The sequence below is a fragment of the Capsicum annuum genome, chromosome 7 (genome assembly GCF_002878395.1).
Source record: "Capsicum annuum cultivar UCD-10X-F1 chromosome 7, UCD10Xv1.1, whole genome shotgun sequence".
NCBI classification, from domain to species: Eukaryota; Viridiplantae; Streptophyta; class Magnoliopsida; order Solanales; family Solanaceae; genus Capsicum; species Capsicum annuum.
In genome coordinates, this window is record NC_061117.1 from 25,087,918 (window position 1) to 25,112,530 (window position 24,613).

General features: G+C 33.3%; 2 protein-coding genes across 3 annotated transcripts; one reads left to right on the top strand and one right to left on the bottom strand.

Moving 5' to 3' along the window:
• Positions 1-4,170: 4,170 nt before the first annotated feature.
• On the top strand, positions 4,171-18,513 carry LOC107852653 (TBC1 domain family member 17). Of its 2 annotated transcripts, none has more exons than XM_047393454.1 (16): positions 4,171-4,326; positions 5,727-5,900; positions 6,499-6,550; positions 6,660-6,767; positions 8,800-8,884; positions 9,529-9,583; positions 9,692-10,078; positions 10,517-10,579; positions 11,679-11,738; positions 13,845-13,943; positions 14,025-14,135; positions 14,768-14,839; positions 15,049-15,165; positions 15,984-16,133; positions 16,969-17,069; positions 18,078-18,513. In XM_047393454.1, exons 1-16 carry the CDS (start codon positions 4,261-4,263, stop codon positions 18,406-18,408), a joined length of 2,031 nt encoding a protein of 676 aa, XP_047249410.1. In that variant the 5' UTR covers positions 4,171-4,260; the 3' UTR covers positions 18,409-18,513. The 2 variants fall into 2 exon arrangements, with proteins under 2 accessions (XP_047249410.1, XP_047249411.1); XM_047393455.1 differs by lacking the exon at positions 4,171-4,326 and adding an exon at positions 4,357-4,621.
• On the bottom strand, positions 18,479-19,901 carry LOC107852654 (transcription factor MYB82). The gene is made up of 3 exons (XM_016697684.2): positions 19,598-19,901; positions 19,345-19,474; positions 18,479-19,244 (listed from the first exon to the last, which is right to left on the bottom strand). Exons 1-3 carry the CDS (start codon positions 19,722-19,724, stop codon positions 18,857-18,859), a joined length of 645 nt encoding a protein of 214 aa, XP_016553170.1. The 5' UTR covers positions 19,725-19,901; the 3' UTR covers positions 18,479-18,856.
• Positions 19,902-24,613: the final 4,712 nt, after the last annotated feature.

Sequence of the window (24,613 nt, forward strand, 5' to 3'; positions counted from 1 at the left end):
TACCATCACCATTTGAAGGATTATTTAAGAACCCATAATGTTCTTCAAAGAATCTTTTAATTCTTTAATATATATGTTGTGTAACATTCAATGTGCACATCTTCGATATGGCAAAATTGTTCATACCAACTTATACATTTATTTTAGGGAAAGGGGTCAAATTTACCCCCCCCCCCCCACTTTGAAAATTTAGTCAGATATACCCTTCGTCATACTTTGGAGTAAAATTTACCCTTGCAGTCATACTTTGGGGCCAAATTTATCCTTCTACTTTGAAAAATTGGCTAAATATATCCTTCGTCATACTTTGAGGCCAAATTTATCCTCGATTTCATACTTTGAGGTCATATTTACCCTCATGATTAAGAAAATTTTCACTTGTAATCTTCCCTTACCAGAAAAACCCAAATCAACGTTAAATTCTTTAATTTTTAAAAATAAATCATAGCCTAATCTAATTTGCCCTATTTGACCCATAAAAAATATACAAATAAATATACCCCTCTCTTAGTTCTGTTGGTCAAATTTTTCCAACGAACAAAAGTACTTCTCTTTCAACATGCAAAATTGGTAGGTAGTTTACAAATGAACAAAACATGAAATGAAATGGGATAACGGAGAAGCATGAAACTAGAGAAAACATCTATTACAAACTTTGCCCTTGTTCGATTATATTCAAATTTTAAAATTTGATATGCAATTCTATGTGTATCAAAATTCTAGCATCAGTTAATAAATTTTTTGAGTAAATGACATGATAAAAAAAATTGTATTGATCTAAATTGCATATAAAGATATACGAATGAAGAGATGTCCGATTGACACATAAGGAGACCTCTTAACTCAATCACCTAGAGAAATATCCAATGGGCCTAATCTACACCATTAAATCGTCAAGTGCCATTTTTCATGAGTTCTACACTATGAAGATCCACGAACTGAGAGAGGAATATATCTCTTTGTGTTTGCACTGATGCAAATTAATTTTTCATGAGCTATGCCTGATAAATATCTAGTGGCTTAATCTCGTTGGAAAATTGGCCAACGAAACCGAAAGGGTATATTTATTTATGTCTTTTTTGTGGCTCAAGTCAAATCAGACGAGTTAGATTAAGGTCTATTTTATTTTTAAAAAATGGGGTATTTAATGTTGATTTGAGTTTTTCTATTAATAAAAGGTACATATGAAAAGTTTCTTAACAACGAGGGTAAATTTGACCTCAAAGTATGACATCAAGGCTAAATTTGATTCCAAAGTATGACGAAGAGTATATTTAGTCAATTTTCCAAAGTAGATGGGTAAATTTGGCCCCAAAGTATGACAACGTGGGTAAATTTGTCTCTAAAGTATGACGAAGGGTATATTTAGTCAATTTTTTAAAGTAGAGGGGTAAATTTGATCCTTTTTCCTTTATTCTATTAGTAAATTTCAAGTTTACCATGACATGTGATTTTTACTTAGTATTTTTCAGATTTACTATAACCTGAATAATTTTCAAGTCTACTATTTTGGAGTATATATAGTAATATTTCTTCTCAATCATTCTACCTCTTAATAGAGGTGTTTCTCCTATTACATTCACCCCTAGAAAATGAATTCGTATTTTTAACAATCAAAATTCTAATTTCTCAGGAATGAAATATAATCCTGCCTTAAGCCTATCAAATTATGATAGCTTAGAATCTCTTTAAGATATTGCTCCTTCATGAGCAAATTGAGGTATACATATAATGTAACGAAAGGTTTTATCCTTTGCTACACCCATATTCATATTCATAAATTCAGTCACGTCTTCTTTTAGACATATTATGCACTGCTACCACATTCACTTCAGGGAATGGAGCATATTCAATGGGAGATATTTCATGACTTTTCACCAAAAAATTTCCTTAGTCATCATTATATCATCAATATAGTGCATTGAGATTCAAACTCAATTACTTATCCATATAAATGCATCTTAGACAAAAAATTGATTGGACTTAAACCCAATATTTTATCATTATGTTACATCGGGACCCTAATCCATTATCTTACCCTCTTAATGACATGAGACTTAATTCCATCATCACACCCTCAGGCCAAGAACATATTAGGCCAAAGTATAGTAGACTCAAACTTGAATGTATAACAATATCATCAATTTGTGATTATCACTATTTTTTTCATACTTAATGGATTAATAATATACTTATCATAAATAATAGAAAGGTGAGATCCAAATCGTGATAATCGTATAGTTCTTGCGGTTTTGCCTTCTCCATCTTTGGATCCAATTTTCTTTTCTTAGCCTTCAAATTTTGAGACGATGGAATTCGTACTGATAACGTGTTTTAAGATAAAAGACAAAATATAAATATCAAACTTTAAGAAAGGAGAGAACTTTAGAACATTTTAGTAGTACATTTGTATTATTACTTCGATATATCAAATAAAAATATACAAAAAGGTGACTATTTATAGACCATCAAACTTACTCCCTAACATTGCCAAACTTGACATTAAGTTGACAACTTGGCCAACTTTCTTAGGTATTCAAATTGAACAAGTAACTTCAAGCTGACAATTTGACCAACTACCTTAGGTATTCAAATCGAAATTGAACAAGTAACTCTTGATATTCAAATTCAATTTGACTACTAACTATTATCTCTAATTAATGATATTTCACATATAAATATATCACATGACATCCACATTATATAACAAAAAGACTATTTTTGACCAAAAGTGATAATATGAATACTTTTGGGAGTGAAGAGTGAAATACACATAATTATTTCGATATTTTGAATTCCATACAGGAACTACCAGATGTGCAGGTTTTCTATCCCAACTCTCGTCAAATTTTAATCAAAATACACATTAACTAATAATCATTTAATAAATCATTGTTAATAATTTAGGTAGAAAAAACACATATCTTGGCACATATGATAATTTAGGTATGGACTTCAATATACTGAAATATATTAGATGTATTTTTATCCACTAACTCTATTTTTGAATTAAATTATTAATAAGTAATAACATAGGTATTTTTGGACTAATATTAATATGTAAATATTTTAAAAATCAAGCTATCAATACATAATAAATTTTTTTAAACTCATTGACATGGGAAGACTCGCTGGCACATATTGTAAGCATTCATTTTGTCTTATTTTATGTGATATTATTTGATTTGACATAACGATCTAAGATAAATTATACTTCTTTAAATTTAATTTTTGTTAATTTCTTTTTTCTGTGTCCTTTTAGTTGGTCCCTTTACTAAATATAATTATTTCAATTTTTTTATCCAATTTATGAAATAACAAAAAATTATCTTATTATTTCAATATTACTTTTAGTATTTAATGGTCATATAAAATAATAATAATCAAATATAAATTTACAATATATAATTACGTAATAAAGTTAGTATATTAAAATAAATTTTTAATAAATATTTTTTTAAGGGAATATCAAGTTAACATAAGTCAAGTAAAATGAATCAGAGAGAATAGTAATTATTTTTTTCGTCTTATTTTATGTGATATTTTTTTCTATTGGAAAAAAGGGTCAAATTTATTCCTCTACCTTAGAAAATTAGCTAAATATATTTTTTATCATACTTTATGGTCAAATTTACCATTGATGTCACACTTTGAGATCAAAATTATCCCACTACTTTGAAAAATTGGCTAAATATATTATTCATCATATTTTGAGGCTAAATTTATTCTCGATGTCATACTTAAGGTAAAATTATAACAAGGTTAAATTTAATTTCAAACTATGATAAAAAAAATATATTTAACTAATTTTTGAAAGTAAAAAATATAAATTTGACCTTTTACCTATTATTTAACTTGATATACTACTATTTAAGAAAAAATATAAATAACATAAATACCAATCTTTTAAAAGTAATTACACTCTCTCTTATTTTTTTAATTACTTTACTCTCTCTCCCTATTAATATACATAACATAACCAACATATACATAACATTCTATGTATATGTAGAATTTTTGTAATATGTTTAGGGAGTTGAAATTTTTTATAATATTGAAAACATAAGTTGTGTATTTGTGTAATTTTTTGTAAGAAAAAAGCATATTAAAAGTTTAATTTATTTTGAAATGGATTAAAATTTAAAGGAAATACTAGCTGTGACATATTGAAAAAGGGGTGAACAAACGGAAAGCATAGCTGCTCCATTAATCGAATCTTCTTCCTTAGTCAGCAAGAGTAGGTGTCTACTCTACTTAACAATGCATGAATTTGACCTGCGCGATCTCTCCGACGACGACGACGATTACGCTGCTTCTATTCAACAAGTTCGCAAATTTCCTCTTCCTCATTTTCACTCTCTCTTCAATTTTGTGAAAACTGGATCATTTACTCTTATAATTTGATCATCAATTCTTTTAAATTTGAGATAATCTCAATTACTTCGATGCAACTACTGATAAGTTCCAATTTTCATACTTATCTCTTCGCCATTTCTACTCTTTTCGATTTTACTCACTCTCCGTTTTGCTACTGTAATTTGATGGGCTTAGTTTTGTGTTTGTGATGTACGATTTTGGGAGCTTTGATTACGCGTATTGAGCACCTTCATTTCGTTTAATAGTAAGAATATATGCGAATTGTTGATTTTCTAAGTTTAGGCATCTAGTTCATATGCTGCATTGATAAATTTTAAAATTATCGGAGATTGCCTTTAGTTTAAATTCGAGATAATCTCAGTTACTTCGATACAACAAGTCAGCTATTTCAGCCTCAATTTAAATCTTTGGAGTTTTCACTATCCTCAATTTTACAAACTCACCCTTTTGTTCACATTTGTCATTTTTATTGAATGCTGATACTGTTTTTGTCCATTTCGTGGAAGTGGAGTGTTACTGTTATAATTTGATGGACTTAGTTCCTTGATTTCGTTTAATATTAAGAGTATATGCTAATTGTTGATTTTCTAAGTTTAGGCATCTAGTTCATATGCTGCGTTGATCAATTTTAAAATTATCAGAGATTGCAATTTTAGTTTACGTTCGAGATAATCTCAGTTACTTCGATGCAACAAGTCAGCTATTTCCGTCCCAAATTAACTCTTCGGAGTTTTCACTATCCTCAATTTTACAAACTCTCCGTGTTGTTCACATATTTATTGAATGCTGCTGCTGTTTTTGTCCATTTCTTGAAAGTGGAGCGTTACTGTTATAATTGATGAACTTAGTTTTGTGCTTGTGATGTGTGATTTTCAGATCTCTGATTTATGAGTGTTGATTCCTAAGTTCATGCATCTAGTAGTTATGCTGCATTTGTTTGTTTTTTTCCTGATCAATTTTTCAAATTATTGAAGATTACGTGGAGTTTAAATTCGAGATAATCTCAACTGCTTTGATGCAACAAGTGAGAAATTCCAATTGCAAATCATCTCATCGCCATATGGAAATTGCTGTTTATTATTGCCATAGATTTGATGCTACTACATTGAGTATATTTAATAAGTTTCGAAATAATCCGTTGCTATCTCGGCTTGTAAGGTACAACAATTATTAGAAAATAATCGAGTTAGAGCTGTAGCTATTAGGAAATAAATTGTTCTTATGGTGTTTGATTGATTAAGGAGCTTGATTCTGGTGGTTGAGCATGTTGGTCTTGTTTCATATGTAGTTTATTAACTGTTCAGAAGTTATTGAAGCTGATTATTGTCCTGCTATGTGGTGTGTATTAGGGTTCGGCAAGTATGACTAGGAGTGGTAGTAGTAATCGGAGTTCATCCAGTGAACAAGTCGGAGCTGAAATAGTATATTTGAAAGATAATGTGGCGATACACCCGACTCAGCATGTATGGGAGAGGATCAGAGGTCGGCTAAAGCTGATCAAGCAAGGAGGTTTTCTGTTAATGGTATAAGTAGAATTATTTTTCCTTTGTTAGACTTAATTTTTTTTGTGTGAACCAGTTTTCAAATATAGGTTTGATAAATGCTATTGGATCATTTACTCTTTTATGACATGCATGATTTAAAGCTTACAACATTTATGCCTGCCATAAGTTGAGTATCAAAGTATAATATGTGAAGTAAAATTGAAGTTTCAAAATGCAAGTGGATGCACAGAGCTCTTAATGTTTGGAGGTTTCTTTAAATGACATTTGGTTCAAAGAGTGAAATACAAGCATAAGTAGCAGGGCTTAATACAACTTACTAAACATGAATAATAGAGTTAAATATATGAGGTGTCCATCAATCTTTTGCTTGTAGAATAGATCAATAACCTCTTGGGGTTGTGGGTGAAAATGTAACTAATTTTCCTTTCAAACTATGTTCTGGTACATTAACCAGATATGTCTTGTTACTTAAATTTGTCCTTTTGCCTTTCATCTCATGGAACAAGGATGATGCCTTTTTGTTATGTGTTTGGGGGGGGGGTTGTCTCTCGCTATTGAATCAAATATCACTTGGTTCTGCCTATTTAATTGATCTGTTGAATTTGCTTTTTGACAGACTTGGATTCCATATGAAGGGCAAAGCTCAAGTGCAAGGCTGTCTGAAAAAGGTTGGGCTCAACTTATCTGCATTATGATCCAAACAAAAAAGTAGTGCTCTTTGCAAAAAGGTTCTGACACCTGATCCATAATGCTTATTGTTTATGTATCTTGGTTCAGATAAAAGTCTCTATACAATAAGAGCAGTGCCTTTCTCGGATATCAGGTCAATCCGTAGACACACTCCTACTTTGGGTTGGCAGTATGCTATTATAGTTTTGTCGTCAGGTACGTAGTCATATACTGTATTATCTTTCTGATTTTTGGAGTTGTTATCATGGAATAGTAAACCCCCCAACTTTTTTTTTTTCCTTTTGTGAGAAGTTAGTTTTACTTGCTACTCTCTCTGTTTCGTTTGGAAATATATCACTTCTACTTTCTGTATTCTTAATTATTCCATGCATGTCTGGTGTCGCTTCATTACCCAATTTCTCAGCTGACATATTTCTTGAGAACTTACGAAATAGGAAGCCCAATGATATTATATGCAGAGATAATCCATCAAAGATCTTCATTATGCATCACTGATAGCCTGTTTGGTCAGCCTTTTGGAAAAATAGAAGTGCTTTTCTTTTGTACATAGTTTTGAGAGTTATGATATTTGGCTAAACTTCTGAGAAAATAAGTGATCGAGTATCAGTAGAAGCAGTTTTCTACAGTGGGAGAAAGCAAAATCTGTAGTTTTTCCTTGGAGTTAGAAGCAAAAGCATAAGATTTGTTTTTCAAAAATATATCCTTATCGGACAATTTTATTTACTAAATTATCCCTCCTAAGTTTAACCAATCTGGTTTTAGTACATTTTATGCTGACTAAAAATTTTAATGTTTTTTATTTAAAAATCCAAACACGAGTCACGATTTTATTGCTGTCAATATCCAAGTACATTTGAGGAAAAGGGGGACTTGGCCTAACCTTTCCATTACAAAGAAACCTGTTTCCAGGTTGTGCTAGCAAAAAGATAAAGTATTGTTTTATGAGTGCTCGTGATCATACGCAGCAATAAAGCTAAGTGATCAAGGTGGCTAAAAAGCCAGTCTAAAAATTTTGATGTATTTTTTGGTTCTTATTCCAATTTAGTTAAATATATTTCAAAAACATAATTAAAGTCTCTCTTCGGATTACACTACCATTCCCAAACCCACTTGTGGGATTACACTGGGTATGTTGTTTTTTAATAAATTGTTAAAATATTTATCTATGTATATGATACTAACTGTAAACTGATTCTTGGGCTAAAGAGGAGACTAATCGGAGTCTTTAAGACATGTTATAAGACCCTAGGTTGGTCTTTTTACAAGGAAAATAGTGAATCATTACATTTCCATTTTCGCACTTTTACACTCTAGCATTCTTAAAATGATTGTCCAAACACAAATTATTTATCTAATACATGCAAAAGGGCCTCTCAGATGTATGCCAAACAAAACCTACTGCATTGTGAAAGTAGTACCTCTGGAGAAGTCATTTAAGATGGGCAAATTTTATAAGCTTGGCCAAACATGCCTGAAGATTCTTAGACTTATCTCATTTGATTTACGCTTTCTCGGATGCATTTCCATGAATATAAGCATTATGATATCATGACAATGTTATGATTCTTGGATAGTTCAAAGGCCAAGAGAACTACTATTGGGAATGAGAAGCTAGATTAGGAATCAATTGCTCCTAGATACATGGTTAGATTTGGTCCATTGAGCAAGATTTGAAACACATTATGATTCATGGAAATGTTATGGCCTGTGGTAGGCAATTTTTGTGAAGCATAAGAGAAGAACTACGGGCAATACTTTGGAAGTTAGGGGTGGAGTCAAAATTGCTCCTAAATCCACGGTAAGCTAGTGGGTGGAGTCAAGTTTCTGAATAGGTGTAAGTTTTATGACAGTCCTTCTGTACATGAGTGTTATTTGAGAAAATTAGCTGTTGATTCTTCTAGTTCAATAATCTGTTATAATATCATGATGTTTCAGGACTACTTTTGGTAATCCTAGTGATTGATTTAGGCGTCATAATTGCAGGAAATCATGATGTTTGAAGTCAATCAATTTAGCTTGTGCATCATTTTATATAGACACATATGTATTCTTGATGGGTAGACATTTTTATTCTATCTAGCTTCAAAGATTACATGCATGCCTTTATTTGTATATTGTTTTGATTAATAACATGCACGATTTATTTTTCCTGCTGTTTTTTGTTGATTGTTTTAATATTCTCCATACTACCAACTTGTTGATTTTGAATCTATTGTGTCTTATGCAGGGCTAGCATTTCCTCCACTTTATTTTTACATTGGAGGTCTCAAGGAGTTTCTAGCAACAATTAAGCAACATGTTTTTCTCGTGAGGTGAATTTGATTACTTGTTCTTCCTTTCGGAACCAGCTTGTGATTTCTATAACAAATTTCACAGATTTATGTTTCTCTTTTCTTTTTCTTTCTTGTTGATTCTTCATGCAATTTGAAACAAAAATCCCTTTATTTTTCCGTCTTACCTTTTATGTGAGCTACAAAAAATGAGAATGTAAAAATTAGAACAAGACAACTCACACATGGATTGAGCTTGATAATAGTGTAACATACAAATAAGAATTAACAAATTATCAGTCATATTATTTAATCACAATAGGAGGTTCTTTGGTGGGTGGAAGATAAATAAAGAATATGATCTTTGGAGGTGGCTCGAGGTGAGTGTAAGTTTCTTGCAAATACTAGTAGGACTGCCACCTATCAGTTGACATATGATGTTTATACTAGCTGAAATTCTAGTATAAGAACTAATTTTTCTGGAAGATGTGGGTTGTTCACCTTCTTTTTCAGGATAGCTGCAAACTACATTTTTATGTTTTAGAAGGAAAAGATACATGTAGTACTGGAAATTTGGGATCTTGGTTGATTCTGTATCTAATTTGCTGTTATTGACCTTAGTACTGATAGAGAGTAACTAGATTATTGAAAGGATTTCCTTTCTCACTAGTAAAAGGTATTTTCAGGTCAGCTGAAGATGCAAATATATTTCTTGTCAATGACTTCCACGATCGGCTCCAGGTGCAGGCGCAGCTAATGTCATTTAATTTTTTCTTGTCTTTAACAACTGCTCTAGTTTTCCTTCACAGATTCACACTTTCACCTCATACTTTGTTATGATTGTTACAGAGAACTCTCTCTTCCTTGGAGCTTCCCGGGGCTGTTTCTGTTGCAGACAGTCCAACTTCATCGGTTGCACCTAGTGGATCTTCATCCAGTCGGACAGACAGTGAAGCCCTTGATAAGACCTCTGCATATATTCAACAAAATGGCAGGCAAAGACAAAAACACAATGATCCTCAACATTTATCTATTCAAGTACTGGAGAAATTTTCTCTTGTCACCAAATTTGCACGTGAAACAAAATCTCAACTCCTTCGGGAAGCTCATGGTGATGGTTTCATTTCTAGAGCAATGAAGAAGCATGGCAAAAGAACAAATAATTGCTCTTTTGTTGAATCTAATGATGTTCACAAGCCATTTGAAGATGTTCCTATGCCTGCAGATTCTTTGGAGGTAAGAACTTCACATGAACTCAACTTTGCTTTCTGGATTAGTTTCATTCCTTTGAAAGACCCTGACATAAAAGATAATGTTCATGGCATCAGTTCTGATTCATGCATTTAAATTTCTAAGGAACTGGTTATTTGATTTGGTCAGTCAACAAGGAGAACTCTGCTCTTATTGCTTAATAAGATTTAGTAATACACCAAAAACTGCAAGTTAATATGAAATGGGACTATTTCTTGGTTTAGAAGTTCTCTAGTGCTCCAATTGAAAAGTGGCAAGGCTGTTGACATTATTTATACTTGGATGCAAAGAATGAATGAACTGCCTCACTTTATTGCCGACTACTCAAAACCATACAAGAATAATCCATCAAAATAGCATTTTTGGATGTAGTATCAACTCCATCACAGGACTGCCCTGACGTTGTTCTCTATGTTTAAACAGGAAAGTTCTTGTGACAAACATAGTCAGAATGAAGAAGCTGCATCGCGTGATGAAAATTTTGAGGTCTGTCAATAACTGAGGAGCCATTTGACTTGTTGAGCATGTTATTAACTTATTGTAACTGGTATCTGTAAATAAAACCTACTAGTTTTCAGCTTTTGTGGTGAGATGAAAAATTCGTCCAACAAGATGACGTTAGTTAGTATATAGTTGCCCCAGATCATGGATAAACTGGACTTTTTACCTTTTCTTTTTTATTGTTCATCAAATTAAAAGTGTGCTCTCTCTAACAACTTCATCTTTTAAATGAGTTGGTCCCCCACTTAACATGTCATCGGAGCTGACAAGAGTTCCTAGGTTCAAATCTCACCTCCACCCAAAAAGAAAAAAAATATGCCATGTTTTTGGCCCATGAGAAAGAATCAGGCCTACACGTGCGGAGGAAACATAATATAATTAAATAATTAAAAATGTGCTCTCTCTAACAACTCAAACTTTTAGATGAGATGGTCACACTTCAACAAAGATCATTGGATTATTCATGGAACTAGGTTTAAAGACAATTTTTCTAAACGAACCAATTTGAAAATGATGAATAAAGTTGCACGATCTGGATCATACCTGTAGATGTAGACTGGACTGGGCCATCTTTTTTGTTTTTTGGTGGAATTTTATATTATTATAAAGTTCAAAGTACACTTCATTTTGATTACACAGTATTTTATAATTACTTACTGGTAAATAAATGCATAGAAATAAATTTTTATATACAACTAATACTTGATGCATATAATAAGCGAATTAAAACCCAGTTCAGGTAGTATGGTGGATGAAGTACTTGCCATATTTCGGAGCTACTTCCCCTTCAGTAGCTGTAATAATAACTGATATCCTTGTTAATAGTTGGAATTTAGAGGAAAATCCATGAAACTATTATGCTTCGGGAGACATTTTTACCAATCAACAAACTATTATGCTTGAGAGAATTTTTCGAAGTACCATTTTTTGTCTAGGCTACTTTATTCATATCTAGCTCAGTAGCATGAGTTTTTTTGGGAACCCCCTCCTCTCCCCCAATCTCCCTCCATATCACTTCCTAGAAGTTAGTAAGAGCATTTAGTTAGTCTGTGGTTCATCAACACTTTTTCCTTTTTTTCTGCAGTATGACAAATTATCACTAGTATGGGGAAAACCACGCCAGGCTCCGTTGGGATCTAAAGAGGTATAAGGCTTGTCTTTGTTTCTTATTTTAAGGTAGCAATTTTGAACTGTTGGCATCATGCCAATGATAGGTCAAGTAAGTCGTTTCTGTCAAAAGCTCAGGTCCATCTCATTTTGTTGTTGTTGCAGGCTTAACCAACTAAATAGAAGTGACCCCTTTTTAAATCGTAAGTTTCTAAATGAGGTGATCACACAATTCAACATGGAATTAGAGTAGGCTTTTGAGTCTCAACACAACCTATTATCAAATTTCCACGTGCTTGACTCAAGAAAAGAATTAAGCCGTCTGTGTGGAAGTGTATCACAAACCTAATACAAATAAAAATGTCTTTCGAAGGAAAAGTTACCAGTTTCAAAAAAAAAAAAAATGTCTTTCGAAGGAAACACTAGGTGATTTCTTCTCATCTGTCCAATCCTTGGTGGGTAGAGTTACCTGGTTCCTGTACTGTTTGGAAGTAGCAGGTAGACCCTGGAATTAGACTAGGAGCACACAAATTGGTCCAGAGAAATGGTTATAAAAGAAATGTCTTTCTAAAAGTTTAAATTTTGAGATGGTTCATAGTTGCAATTGTGATAGTTAACGTTTGAATACATCGTGAAAACAACTATATCATTGAGGGGGTAAGCAAAGGATTTCCACATTCCGTTAGTTGTCTTCTTGTTGTGGGAATTCACTGGGTATGTTGTTGTGGTTAATTGTGTTGTTGTATTCATTTGTTTTGTCCAAGAGAATTGAGGCACATGTCAAAACTTGTAACAGATCACATGCTGGCCACTTATTCTCCAAGTTCTACATCGTCATTGTATAACCACTGTATTAGAAGAGTTTCCTATGTGGTTCGTTAGAATCAGTTGCAAGCTAATTCATCTTAGCTTATTTTCTATCTATCACAGTGAAAGTCTCTCAGCTTAGAAAGTATTTTTTTGGAAGTGGAAGTCAACACGTCCCTGAAATCTTTATTCAAGGTGTCCTATAACTTAACTGCATGTTTCTTTGGAGCTTGTTTTATGGAAGTTTTATTGAAAAAAAGAATGTTACCATTCCAACAGAGAACGTCTAAAAAATAGCTGATATGTTTGACGGCATTGTTTGTCCCAATTTATCATTTACTTGCTGGCTTCTGCATACCACTTAAATTTTTTTTTGAGAAAGTTCGTTAGGAATTGGCGTTAAATACTCTGCATTTTAGCATGAACTTCTTCATATTACCTTTCCATTGCAAGAATGTATTTCTATACTGGAAGCCCTAATGTTTTTATTTCATTAGTTACTAATCTCTTATCAATAAATCAAACCAACTACTCTCAATCCTAGATTATTGGGGGTTGGTTGTATGAGTCTCTATACCATGACACTCTAAATCAACTAGGATCAGCTATATGAATCTATGAATCTCCTGTACCATTCAGCTTAAGGTCCCTGTGGCCCAAATTCCTTTGTGATAGAAACCGTTACCTATTTAAGATACAATGAGGTGCAAATGTAGCATGCACCTATGGGAGAAGCAAATTGTTGCTAAAACCATTTTTCGCAAATTTGCTATTTTTGTGCTCTCCATCAATCTATGACAATTCCCAACATTTACGCATAAAATGGGCTATGCGATTGAACATAAGTGGGAGATGGACAGAAATCTGATCAGACAACATTTTTCCATGTTCAACATCTGGCATTTTGTATGTAGATAATGAGTACTTGACTAAAATTATTAACTAATAGCTAGTTCCTGTCTTCTTTCTGTGATCTATGATCCCTCCAAATAGAAGAGGTAACATGCTGTAACTTTTTTGAGTTAAGATTGGTTTTCAAAGACCAAATACCATTCGATGAAGACTTTAATGCCCAAGATTTATTTATAAGTTTAATTTGGTTAGCATGGCATTCTAAGAATACCACATAACGTAGATATCATAAGTTAGTTCAAAATATTATTTGTCAAAACACTGCACATCTGGTTGGCCTTGGATGAGAAACTCCTTCATTACGTGTGTGTGTCTACACGATTATTCCAATTTAACAATTCTGGAGCCTGTGGTTATTTAGTGTGTTGTGTCTGGCATTTGCAGCTAAGGTTCTCATTCCTTACTTCATTAAGTTTTTCCCCAGTGGTCCACCTTTTTGGACTCTGAAGGCAGGGTCTTAGATTCACAAGCACTAAGAAAGAGGATCTTTTATGGAGGAATGGAGAAAGGTCTGAGGAAAGAGGTATGTTCTTGTGGGGATCTGCCCCTTTCAGAGTTTGTCTAAGAAGAAATAATATACTCCCATTTGTCATTGTGGTTCCAGGTCTGGAGATTTCTGTTGGGATATCATTCGTATGATTCAACTTATGTCGGGAGGAAATATCTCGTGTCTGTCAGAAAGTCAGAGTATGAAACAATAAAGAACCAGTGGAAGGTTTGTGTAGCTCTCTCTAGACCTCTTCCTTCTAATCCCTATTAGTTTATTTTGTTCGATTTTAAATGTCTTTCATGATTACAATTGTTGATAAGCTGCCATCTAATATTTTGTTCACTTGCAATTTGATGAGCTTCTTGTTAACATCATCATGATGCTGAATTTCGATGTTTCTATTTTCTCTTTTGACATCTCAAGCTTTGTCCTTCAATAGACACAGAATGATTTAATCTCAGATTTCATGGGAGTACTGCCAATCCTTTGTTTCTACTAAAATTATATGATGCCAATTGTAAATTAAATATTGAAATGAGGAATAGATATTCATAGGGTTAGTAACTGTTTTTTATGTGTTCCGTTGGAAAGGTTGTTCCAAGTGCTTAACAATCTGTAGTACACTTCTGGGTTACAGGAATTGAATCATTTGTCTTTGGGACTTTCACTTTTGGTGTTCCACTACGGAAGTCCATCCCCTTTTGTTGTGGAGTTACGCTTTCCTGTTCTACTAGGGAAATTAGTTATCCTGTTTTCTTTTTTCCAGAGAGGACCAATGATAAGAAAATGGCTTTGAGGTCCTTTTTGGTAAAACTAAGCTTTAGATATTTATGTTTATGTTGAATCTATTTATGCAGAGCATCACTAAAGAGCAGTCTAAAAGATTCACAAAATTCCGAGAAAGGAAAGCTCTTATCGAGAAAGATGTGGTAAGTATCAAATTAGTCCAGCGTTTAGGGCCTATCAATGACTTCTATATGAGAGGTTGAGAGCCAGTACGTAGTTCTTTACATCCGAGCCACTAACTACTTGTGTTAATACTTAATAGTATAGTGTATTATTTTTGGTTACTGGAAAATTGCGAGACTTCTTATTTCTCTTCTTTCCTTTTCCGTTTTCTTTTAAATTGATCTTGAAGGTCAGGACTGATAGGTCAATTCCATTCTATGATGGGGATGATAATTCTAATGTGAAGTGCTTGCGTGACATTCTGCTCACTTACTCATTCTACAACTTTGACCTGGGTTACTGTCAGGTAACTTTGTTATGTTAATTGGTCGTATTTGCGAATATAAAGTTAAATCAGCTACGTGCATGATTTTCAGATTTCGCAAACTTTGAAATTATTCAGGCTTCCTGCCACCCTTTTTCTTTCTCTTAGATGTGCTGTTTCATCCTAGGGAAACTTCACCTTGAAATATTGTCTACCTAGACAGCACTGAGTCCAAACTTGATGTTAATTTTCTGCAGAAATAGATCCCTGTTTTCTGGTAGTATAATGGTTTGAAATAAAATAGTTAAGATTCAGAAGCTTGAATATTTTAACCAGAGATTCTGCATTCGAACTGAGAAGTTTTTTCTTCATTTGGAAAATCTGCTGTCTAAACCATGGTGCACAGAGTTACCAGATATCCGCTAGATTAGATCAGGTGCGTCTGAGCTGGTTGCCTGTTCTTGACACTACCATTTTTTAGACAACATAATAATGCTGTTTTTACGCATATTTTTTGGTACCCAACATAATTGCTATCCAATGTCCTGATTGTTTAGCTTCAATTCGGTTTTTTCGGAAGCAATTGTCTCACTATCAGTTGAAGAAATGATCTCACATAATGCAAATTATAGTGTTTCATATTACCGACCTGAGATTACTCCGTTTCCCCATTTGTGTGTCATGTATCTCTAGAAACTTCAATTCTTAATGGATGATACTGGTGGAATCATGCTTTCGATTATTCTATCCATGTTGTTGGTGCCTTTCTACTCCAGTATTCTCTTTACAACTTAGTGCAGTTCCATTTCTTTCTTGTTTGCTCACTTTCTGATGAACTCTTTTATTCTGTTGATTTGTAGGGTATGAGTGATCTTCTTTCACCAATACTGTATGTAATGGAAGATGAAGCAGAATCGTTTTGGTGCTTTGTAAAATTGATGGAGCGGCTTGGACCAAATTTTAACCGCGACCAGAACGGAGTGCATTCTCAGCTTTTTGCATTGTCAAAGGTTCTTTCTGTGTGTGTGGGGGGGGGGGGTTTCCATCTCTTCTCTTGCCAGTTCCTCAACCCCCCATCCCACCCCCAGCTTGTGTATTCAATGTTCAGTTTTATACTGTCTACCTCAGTGATGCTTCTTTCTTGCTTTTTGTACATAGACACTGCCTTTCTTCAGTGTTTTTTTTTTATTATTATTTTGGTTTCATGAATAAACTGTGTATTGGTAGAGGTGCCTGAAAAATAAAAGCTACCGAAGGCTTAAAAGGGTCTTAGAATTCAATTAAAGCATTATCGTGCAGAAAATAAAATCTAATATGAACGTATGTGTCCACAACTCACTTGTAATGGGACAATGCAAGAGAGGACATTGTGTCTGCATGAAGGCATCCTGATTATTATTTCCTTCCATATTGTGAGTCTATTAACACAACTACAGCATGCCATGGTACATGCTCATCGAGAAAAACACTTGTTGCCAATGAAATCCCGAATGATCTGCTATTAACTGCCGACAAATCCATAATGTCTCTATAATCTCTAAGTAGGCCATGAAGCAATGCAAGACTCTCTTTATTGGCATAACAATTTTCTGATTGAAGGATTAGGTGTCAGACAAATGTTATCCTTCCGATAACCACCTAAACATGCCTGAGTATTTAGTAATGAATCATTTTATGGCTAATGTCTTTCAGTGCTGCATTTTGTTTTTTTCTTAAACCTCTGGTGTTTCCATCCCTTTTTTACCCTTTTACTGTTATAAGAGATTCTTGTAGATTTCACCCTATCTGGCTGATAAGTATATGTTTGCTGTCAAAAGTCTGATGCAAAATTACCGGGCTATGCAGTTGGTGGAGATATTGGATAATCCTTTGCACAATTACTTCAAACAGCAAGACTGCTTGAATTATTTCTTCTGCTTTCGCTGGGTTCTTATTCAATTCAAAAGGCAAGCAGTTCTACTCCTGAAAATTTTGTGCCTGATAACTACCCAACATATTATGCACTTTTGTATTAACAGATCATCCGTGGATTCTATGTTTAAACAAACTTTTACTATTTTTATTTTTCAGTTACACTATGCTAATGCAATAGCAAAAAAAGAAGATAGATTATGCTGATGAATATGACTAATATGTCGAATTTTTTCTGACCTTTGTGAGATTTTGAGATAGCCGTGGATTACAAATTCAAGGTGTGTATTACAAGGTGTAATATACACCTTGAAGTTGTCTTTTTGGCCATTGATGGCCACTTGACCTAAGGACCTGAAGCGAAAAATCCCTTTCCACATTCACCTGGATAACCACTTCTGGACCTTATTTATGTATTTAGATATTCTCTTGAACCTATTAATGTCCAGGGATTTAGTGGTAAGTGCATAGCATGTGATGAGTAGATTAGGCATACATAATGGGTTATATGGAGAAAGTAGCGGGGGACCAATTATCGATCAAGTTTTCAACCATGCGTTACTGGCCCTCGTAATTTCTAGGGTATAAAAATATGTGTAGAGGTTTAACTAAGTTCATTCTATTAAGTTTTGTATGTTCCTTTAACATACATGATACACCAAAAAAGAAGGCCTCCATTCATAGATATTTTCCAAACTACAAGACAATGGTATTGTAAGGTTTTTTTAACTAAAAGAAATCCATTCACATTTCCCTGAAAGGAAGCATGATATGTGGTCCTTTAAAGCATTAAGCTATATGGATGTGCATCCTTTCTTCTCAGCATCCCTCTCTCCGTGGATGGGAAGAGCTACAAAGGGATAAAAGAATGTTTGATTTCACATCAGCAAAAATGTTATAGTTTTAGTAATTTGAATGTCTTTAATGCAGCTAGCATTTCTCAAATCTTATGTTACTTTCAGTTTAGGCTGTTAGACTTCAAATTGCACTAAATCAATGCTTTGATTTCCTTTTAGTTGAGATATGTTGCCTTCCTTTTATAGGGAATTTGACTTTGAAAAAACAATGCGGTTGTGGGAGGTCTTATGGACGCATTATTTGAGCGAGCATCTTCATCTGTATGTCTGTGTTGCAATTCTGAGACGACACCGCAGTAAAATAATAGGAGAAGAGATGGATTTCGACACACTGCTAAAGTTTATCAATGAGCTAAGTGGTCATATTAACCTGGATGCTATCCTTAGGGATGCTGAGGCTTTGTGTATATGTGCCGGTGAAAATGGTGAAGCTTGCATCCCTCCTGGAACTCCGCCTTCATTACCATTTGAGATTACTTCAATGTACAATCAACAGGATGATGATGACGTACTGTAACCACATTTGGATTTTAATTTCATAAATCGTGACCTTGGGAATCACTGTGATATTCTTTTCAGTGTATATATGGATTCTGATAATCAGAATTTATTTTTGCTGGAAGTCACCATCTTTTTTCACCATTTTTATGCCCTTACATTGAAATTTTCAAAGTTTTATTTCTACACCATTGCGAATAAAAATTGAAAACCAGAGAGCTAGCTTAGTTGGAGTTGGCAGTAGTGGAGGAAGCCGATACTTAGAAAAAGGTAGATCTGTCGTCATTTCTGACCTCTTGGTACATGCATAAATTGGTTTCGCAAATAAGCTCATGCACATTTCCAAGCAGATGAAGCACAAGATCAGAACCGAAACCTCTAGCATGGGAGTTGTTAACTTGTTATGGTAGTAGTGGAAATTGTGCTCTTATGTGAAGGATGCAGCAGAGTAATACTACCACAAATTTCTAAAGAAATGGCTGAATCTCACTCCATGCTTCTTTGCCAGAGCTTGTGAATGCTTCAAGCAAGACTATGTCGTCCAATATGGGAATAAACGGCTCGTCTTCGAGAAATGGCATGCTATTCATCACAGGTGATAGTAAGCTGCAGTTAAAGTCCTGCATTTCTTCTATCCATGAATCTAAAACTGTTTTGGTGGCCACTTCTTGGTTGCTTACTGTATCAGCAGGGCACTCTTGTGTTTTGCCTTGTGGGCTGTGAGTATTTGCCTCCTTGGACTTCACATGCTTCTTTTTGCCTTTACAGGATCTCTTGTTGTACAAATGTGTGTTCCAGAAGTTCTTAACTTCATTGTCTGTTCTTCCAGGTAGCCTACCAGCAATTAGCGACCATCTGTACCAAAGCGATGTGAGTTAACTATAGTAAAAAAGCAGGAAAGATTTAATTATTTAATTAAATTGTATTAGCATGAAGGCAGTGGGAAAACAGTGACCGGTTGCCAAGAAGCTTATGAAGTCTGATGATGAGGTCTTTTTCATCTTCTGACATCATTCCTCGCTTGATGTTTGGCCTCAGGTAATTTTTCCACCTTAGTCTGCAGCTCTTACCACTCCTCAATAATCCTAAGATGACAGATATTGAAACGTTAAACTCGTGGATGTCAGCATTCTAGTAGACCAGTTATGACATCGTATAGAGTAACTAAAGTTATAACTTGCTGTAGACTAAAAGATTTTGAAGTATACCTGACTTCTCAGAAATGGTAGCCCAGTTTCCCTCTCCATGAGTCTCCACACAATTCTTCAATATCAAGTCCTCCTCAGGTTTCCAAAATCCTCTCTTCATTCTTGTTTTAACTTCTTTATCCTTCATTGCACTTTTACTCTTCCTCTCTGCTGTTAACCTTTTTTGTGTAGTAAATAGGGAATTAATGGTACTCAAATATATAGATAAAAGGCTTGGTTTGGGGTGGGGTGGGGTGAGGGGGTGTGGGTGTGGGGGTGTGTCTCACTCTTGAAACTATGATGATGGAATTTAAAATTCTTTACTTTTGGATTATTATGTGTTGAGGTTGAGGGCCCTCAATATTTCATATTTTGCTATCTTTTGTACTACCTGACATTGATAGACCTTTTCTGTGATCCACTTTCATCCCACTAAAAGCCATACGCAAAGATGCTAGCTAGCTCATCATCTGGATTTGGGTATTACCTTTCCTCAAGCGCCTCTTGGGGCGGGGGGTTATAGAAAAACTTATAATTAAAGACTTCCTTTTTTGGTGCATTGTGCCTATGGTGGAAAGTTAATACACTTTAAATAATGTGGAGGATTACCCTTTCAAGCATGGTATCATTTTGCAATCAAATCAAACAAAAAGTTCATTTGCAACGTAATATCATGATTATGGTTTTTTAATCGGCATGTTTAAAGTTAGCATGGTACCAAAAGTTGTAGACACTAATGTCTAATGTATAGTGCTTTTCCTGCTGTGCAACGGCATTCGATTCTGAAGCCCGCCCTTAGATTTTTAGAGGGCGTTGCTTGTATAAGCCCTTTCTTATGAAATTTCAACACCTCGCTTGGTTGCTAGTTAGAGTTACACATGTATTGTAATACAATTGTTAGTTATATAAAGATTTGATATGCAAGTATTAGTTATTCATGTATTAACTATTTCATTTTGGGAAAAAGCTCAAATATGTCATTGAACTATCAGAAATGACTCATTTATGCCATCACTTAAAAGTTTGGCTCATTCATGTCATCGCCGTTATAAAATTGGCTCATCCATGCCATTAATTTTTAACGGTGGTTTTCTAAAATAGCTTTGTCACGTGGTCTTTTATTAAAGATCTACATCATTAATTAAAATAAGTCTTTTATTAAAGATCTACATCATTAATTAAAATAAGGAAAAACGGTCAAATATGTCATTTAACTATCAGAAATGACTCATTTATGTCATCAGTTAAAAGTTCAGCTCATTCATACCATCGTCGTTATAAAATCAGCTCACCCATGTCATTACTTTATAATGGTGCGTTTTCAAAAATTGTTTTCTATGTGGTCTTTTATTAGAGGTCCGCGGCATTAATTAAAATAAATCAATATTAATTTCAAATATCTTAGATCCATTAAAAACAACCGGTTCATTTAACATAACTCGACTCACACTCATTAAAGTATTTTTTTCTTACAACAACTATTTTTCTGATCAGAAGAAATAGTGTAATATTAATGTATATTCTTTGGCTTGATTTTAAATCATTATAAATGTTAAGCTGTTACGCTTAACAGAAACCTCAAAAATTCTATTCTACATTTTAATTCCAGTGACTTCAATATATATTCCGAAGTTGCAAGAAAAAAACCAATGAACGATTAGGGCAAACAAGAAAAAGAAAGGCGTACCAATAGAGCTTCTCCAATATTCTCCCATCACGAATTAGGGAAGCATACATTATTGAAAAATTATTTTTAAATAACGGCTTAAAAGAAGTCTGTTATCCCAACTATCCCGCCATGTATATGGGATAACTTCTCTATCACGAATTAGTGGAGCATACACTGTTAAAAAATTATTTTCAAATAACGACTTAAAAGAAGTTTGATATTCCAATTATCCCGCCAAGTATATGTGATAAGTTCTCCCATCATTATGATATATATGCTAGAATAAATAATTTCGATAATAACCAATTTCAAATATTTTGAAATTAATATTGATTTCTTTTAATTAATGGCGGGGATTTATAATAAAAGATTACGCGTCAAAGTTATTTTTAAAAATTCATCATTAAAAAGTAATGGCATGGGTGAGTTGATTTTATAACGGCGATGGCATAAATAAGCCGAACTTTTAATTGATGACATAAATGAGTCATTTCTGATAGTTCAATGACATATTTGAACCTTTTTGCTTATTTTAATTAATGATGTGGACCTCTAATAAAAGGTCATGTGGCAAAGCTGTTTTTGAAAAATCACCGTTAAAAAGTAATGGCATGGATGAACTGGTTTTGTAATGGCAATGGCATGAATGAACTCAACTTTTAACTGATGACATAAATGAGTCATTTCTGATAGTTCAGTGGCATATTTGAGCCTTTTCCCTTTCATTTTTTCTATCATTAACTTATACATATATTAGTTATGCGGAATTGTAAGCGGGTAACCAACATCGTTTTTGTTGAACTGAATTTTGTACATAACACAGCTAAAATATATGGAATATGATATTAAAATCATTTTCCAACCAAGAACCAAGCGATTTCTTACAAACTATCTTTAATCAGCTAATCCAAACGGGAGGAAAGGTTTAACACACTAGCTATTAAGACGTGCTAGGAATGTTATTTCAAAGCTGCGAACAATTATTATACAAGTAGTTAATTTTCAACAACATACTAGTGTATTCCACATTGGGGTTTGGGGAGGGTAAAGTGTACACAGTCCATAACACTATTTCAGAGGTGAAGTAGAGAGATTGTTTTCAACAAGTCCCCAGTTCAAGACAAAAAACAGTCTAGATAAAGATATAGTAAAAACCAAGAAACAATATGTAGTAACACAACAATAGATAATAACAAGAATAAGAATCCCACAAATAATACTATAAACTATCTATATCCGAAACAACACACATCATCAAGAGTTGACAAAACAAGATACTACAAGAAACAACGTAGCACTACGACTATTAGCACGACTGCACAACAAAGCACCCCTTCCTATTATCAAGGTGCACTCATACCTACTAACTTTTTACCCTATTTGTGTCTCTCCACATCTTTCAATCTAGGGTCATTTCCTCAGTAAACTCTAATTGTTCCATATCATGTTTAATTACCTTCCTCTAATATTTCTTTGGCCTACCTCGACCCCCTTGAAATCATTCAATGCAAACCTCTCACACCTCCAGATTAGAGCATACACCTTTTCTATCACATGTTCAAATCGTCTTAATCTCAATTCCTGCATCTTTTCTTTCACCGACGTCACTCCCACCTTGTCTCGAATAGTCTCATTTATAACGCTATCTCTCTTAGTAAGTCCACATATCCATCCCAACATTCTCATCTCTGCCACCTTCATCTTTTTGATGTGAAAATTCTTGACTGACCAATATTCCACTCCATATAATATAGTTGGTCTAACTACCACTAAGTAAAACTTGCCTTAAATTTAAGAGACACCATCTTATCACACAAGACTCCAGAAGCGAGCCTCCAGTTCATCCACCCTGAGTGACATCCTTGTTAATCTCTCCATTTTCCTGAATCATAGATTCTTTAAACTATCTCTATTCTGAATGGCTTGGGTATGTTCACTACCACGTTAGCCTCATGTGTCATTTCACTGAAATTATATTCCTAATATTTCATCTTGGTTCTGCTGAACCTAAACCTTTTAGACTCTAGGATTTATCTTCAAACCTCCAATTTATCATTGATTCCTCTCTGAATTTCGTCAATTAAAATTATATCATCCGCAAATAACATACACCATGACGCCTCCCCTTAAATTTGATGCGTCAACACAATTATTGCCGGAACAAATAAAAGGGACTAAGAATCGATCTTTGATACAATGCCATCAAAACAAAAAAGTGCTCTAAATCTCCTCCTGTTAGGTCCTATATAAGTTTTTTCTAATTCTATAATATAAAGTCCCAAAAAGAGGTAAAAAACTGTACGGTGTAATGTGATAAAAATATTAGTACTATACAGAATCACTAATTAATATAGTCCCAAAAAGAGGTAAAAAACTGTACGGTGTAATGTGATAAAAATATTAGTACTATACAGAATCACGGTAAAATAGGTACCTCTTCATCGACGTGTTTACTTGCTCTGTAATTTTACTATATCACTGTTAATTAGTTATTATATGTAATTTATATAATAAAAAATAATTATATTTAATAAATAAAGTAAAATAAACATTTATGATATATTGCTTTAGCTATTTCAATCGTAATTTTACTGTAATAATATTTAATAAAAATAAGTAAAATAGACATTTATGACATGTTGCTTTGACTATTTCAATCGTAATTTTACTATATCACCCCTAATTAATTATTATAAGTCATCTAATTATTAAAAAATTAATAATATTTAATTTAAAATAAAATAGGCATAGAATAATAAATTAACTCTTAATATTTTACATTAACTTGACATTTTATATAAGGTCCAATTAATTTTTTTTCAAAAGTAATTTTTATAATAATTTTGCTATATCACTTCTACTTAATTATTATGAGTCATTTAAGACATTTCTGCTTCGCTGCTTCAATCGTGATATTTGGTTGACTCTTACGTATTAAAAATTAATCATTTTTAATTTTAAAAAATAGACATTTATGACATTTCTGCTTCAACTATTTCAACCGTAATTTTATTACATCATACCTAATTAATTATTATAAGTTATTTAAGTATTAAAATATTAAGAATATTTAATAAAAAAGGTAAAATAGACATAAAATGATAAATTAACTCTTGATGCTTTAAATTAACTTGACATCTTATATGAGGTTCAATTAAATTATTTTCCCAAGTATTTTCTTTTATATCACTAATTAGTTACTATGAGTTATTTAAGACATGTCTGTGTTGCTATTTCAGTCGTGATATTTGGCCGACTCTCTAAATTATATAATTGTCACTTAAATTGAAATAGAAGAAAAGTAAATCACACTAATTAAAAATTTAAATTATTTTTAAAATATAATTAACTATTAATGCAACAAAAGT

Bases quoted from the DNA above. Each gene is read 5' to 3' on its own strand.
- LOC107852653 (XM_047393454.1), top strand. From the start codon at position 4,261: ATGCATGAATTTGACCTGCGCGATCTCTCCGACGACGACGACGATTAC. The intron at 8,885-9,528 runs GTGAATTTGATT...AGGTATTTTCAG, and splicing joins CAACATGTTTTTCTCGTGAG to GTCAGCTGAAGATGCAAATA. The intron at 15,166-15,983 runs GTAACTTTGTTA...GTTGATTTGTAG, and splicing joins TTGACCTGGGTTACTGTCAG to GGTATGAGTGATCTTCTTTC.
- LOC107852654 (XM_016697684.2), bottom strand. From the start codon at position 19,724: ATGAAGGATAAAGAAGTTAAAACAAGAATGAAGAGAGGATTTTGGAAA. The intron at 19,475-19,597 runs GTATACTTCAAA...CTGTCATCTTAG, and splicing joins TACCATTTCTGAGAAGTCAG to GATTATTGAGGAGTGGTAAG. The intron at 19,245-19,344 runs GTCACTGTTTTC...GCTTTGGTACAG, and splicing joins CATAAGCTTCTTGGCAACCG to ATGGTCGCTAATTGCTGGTA.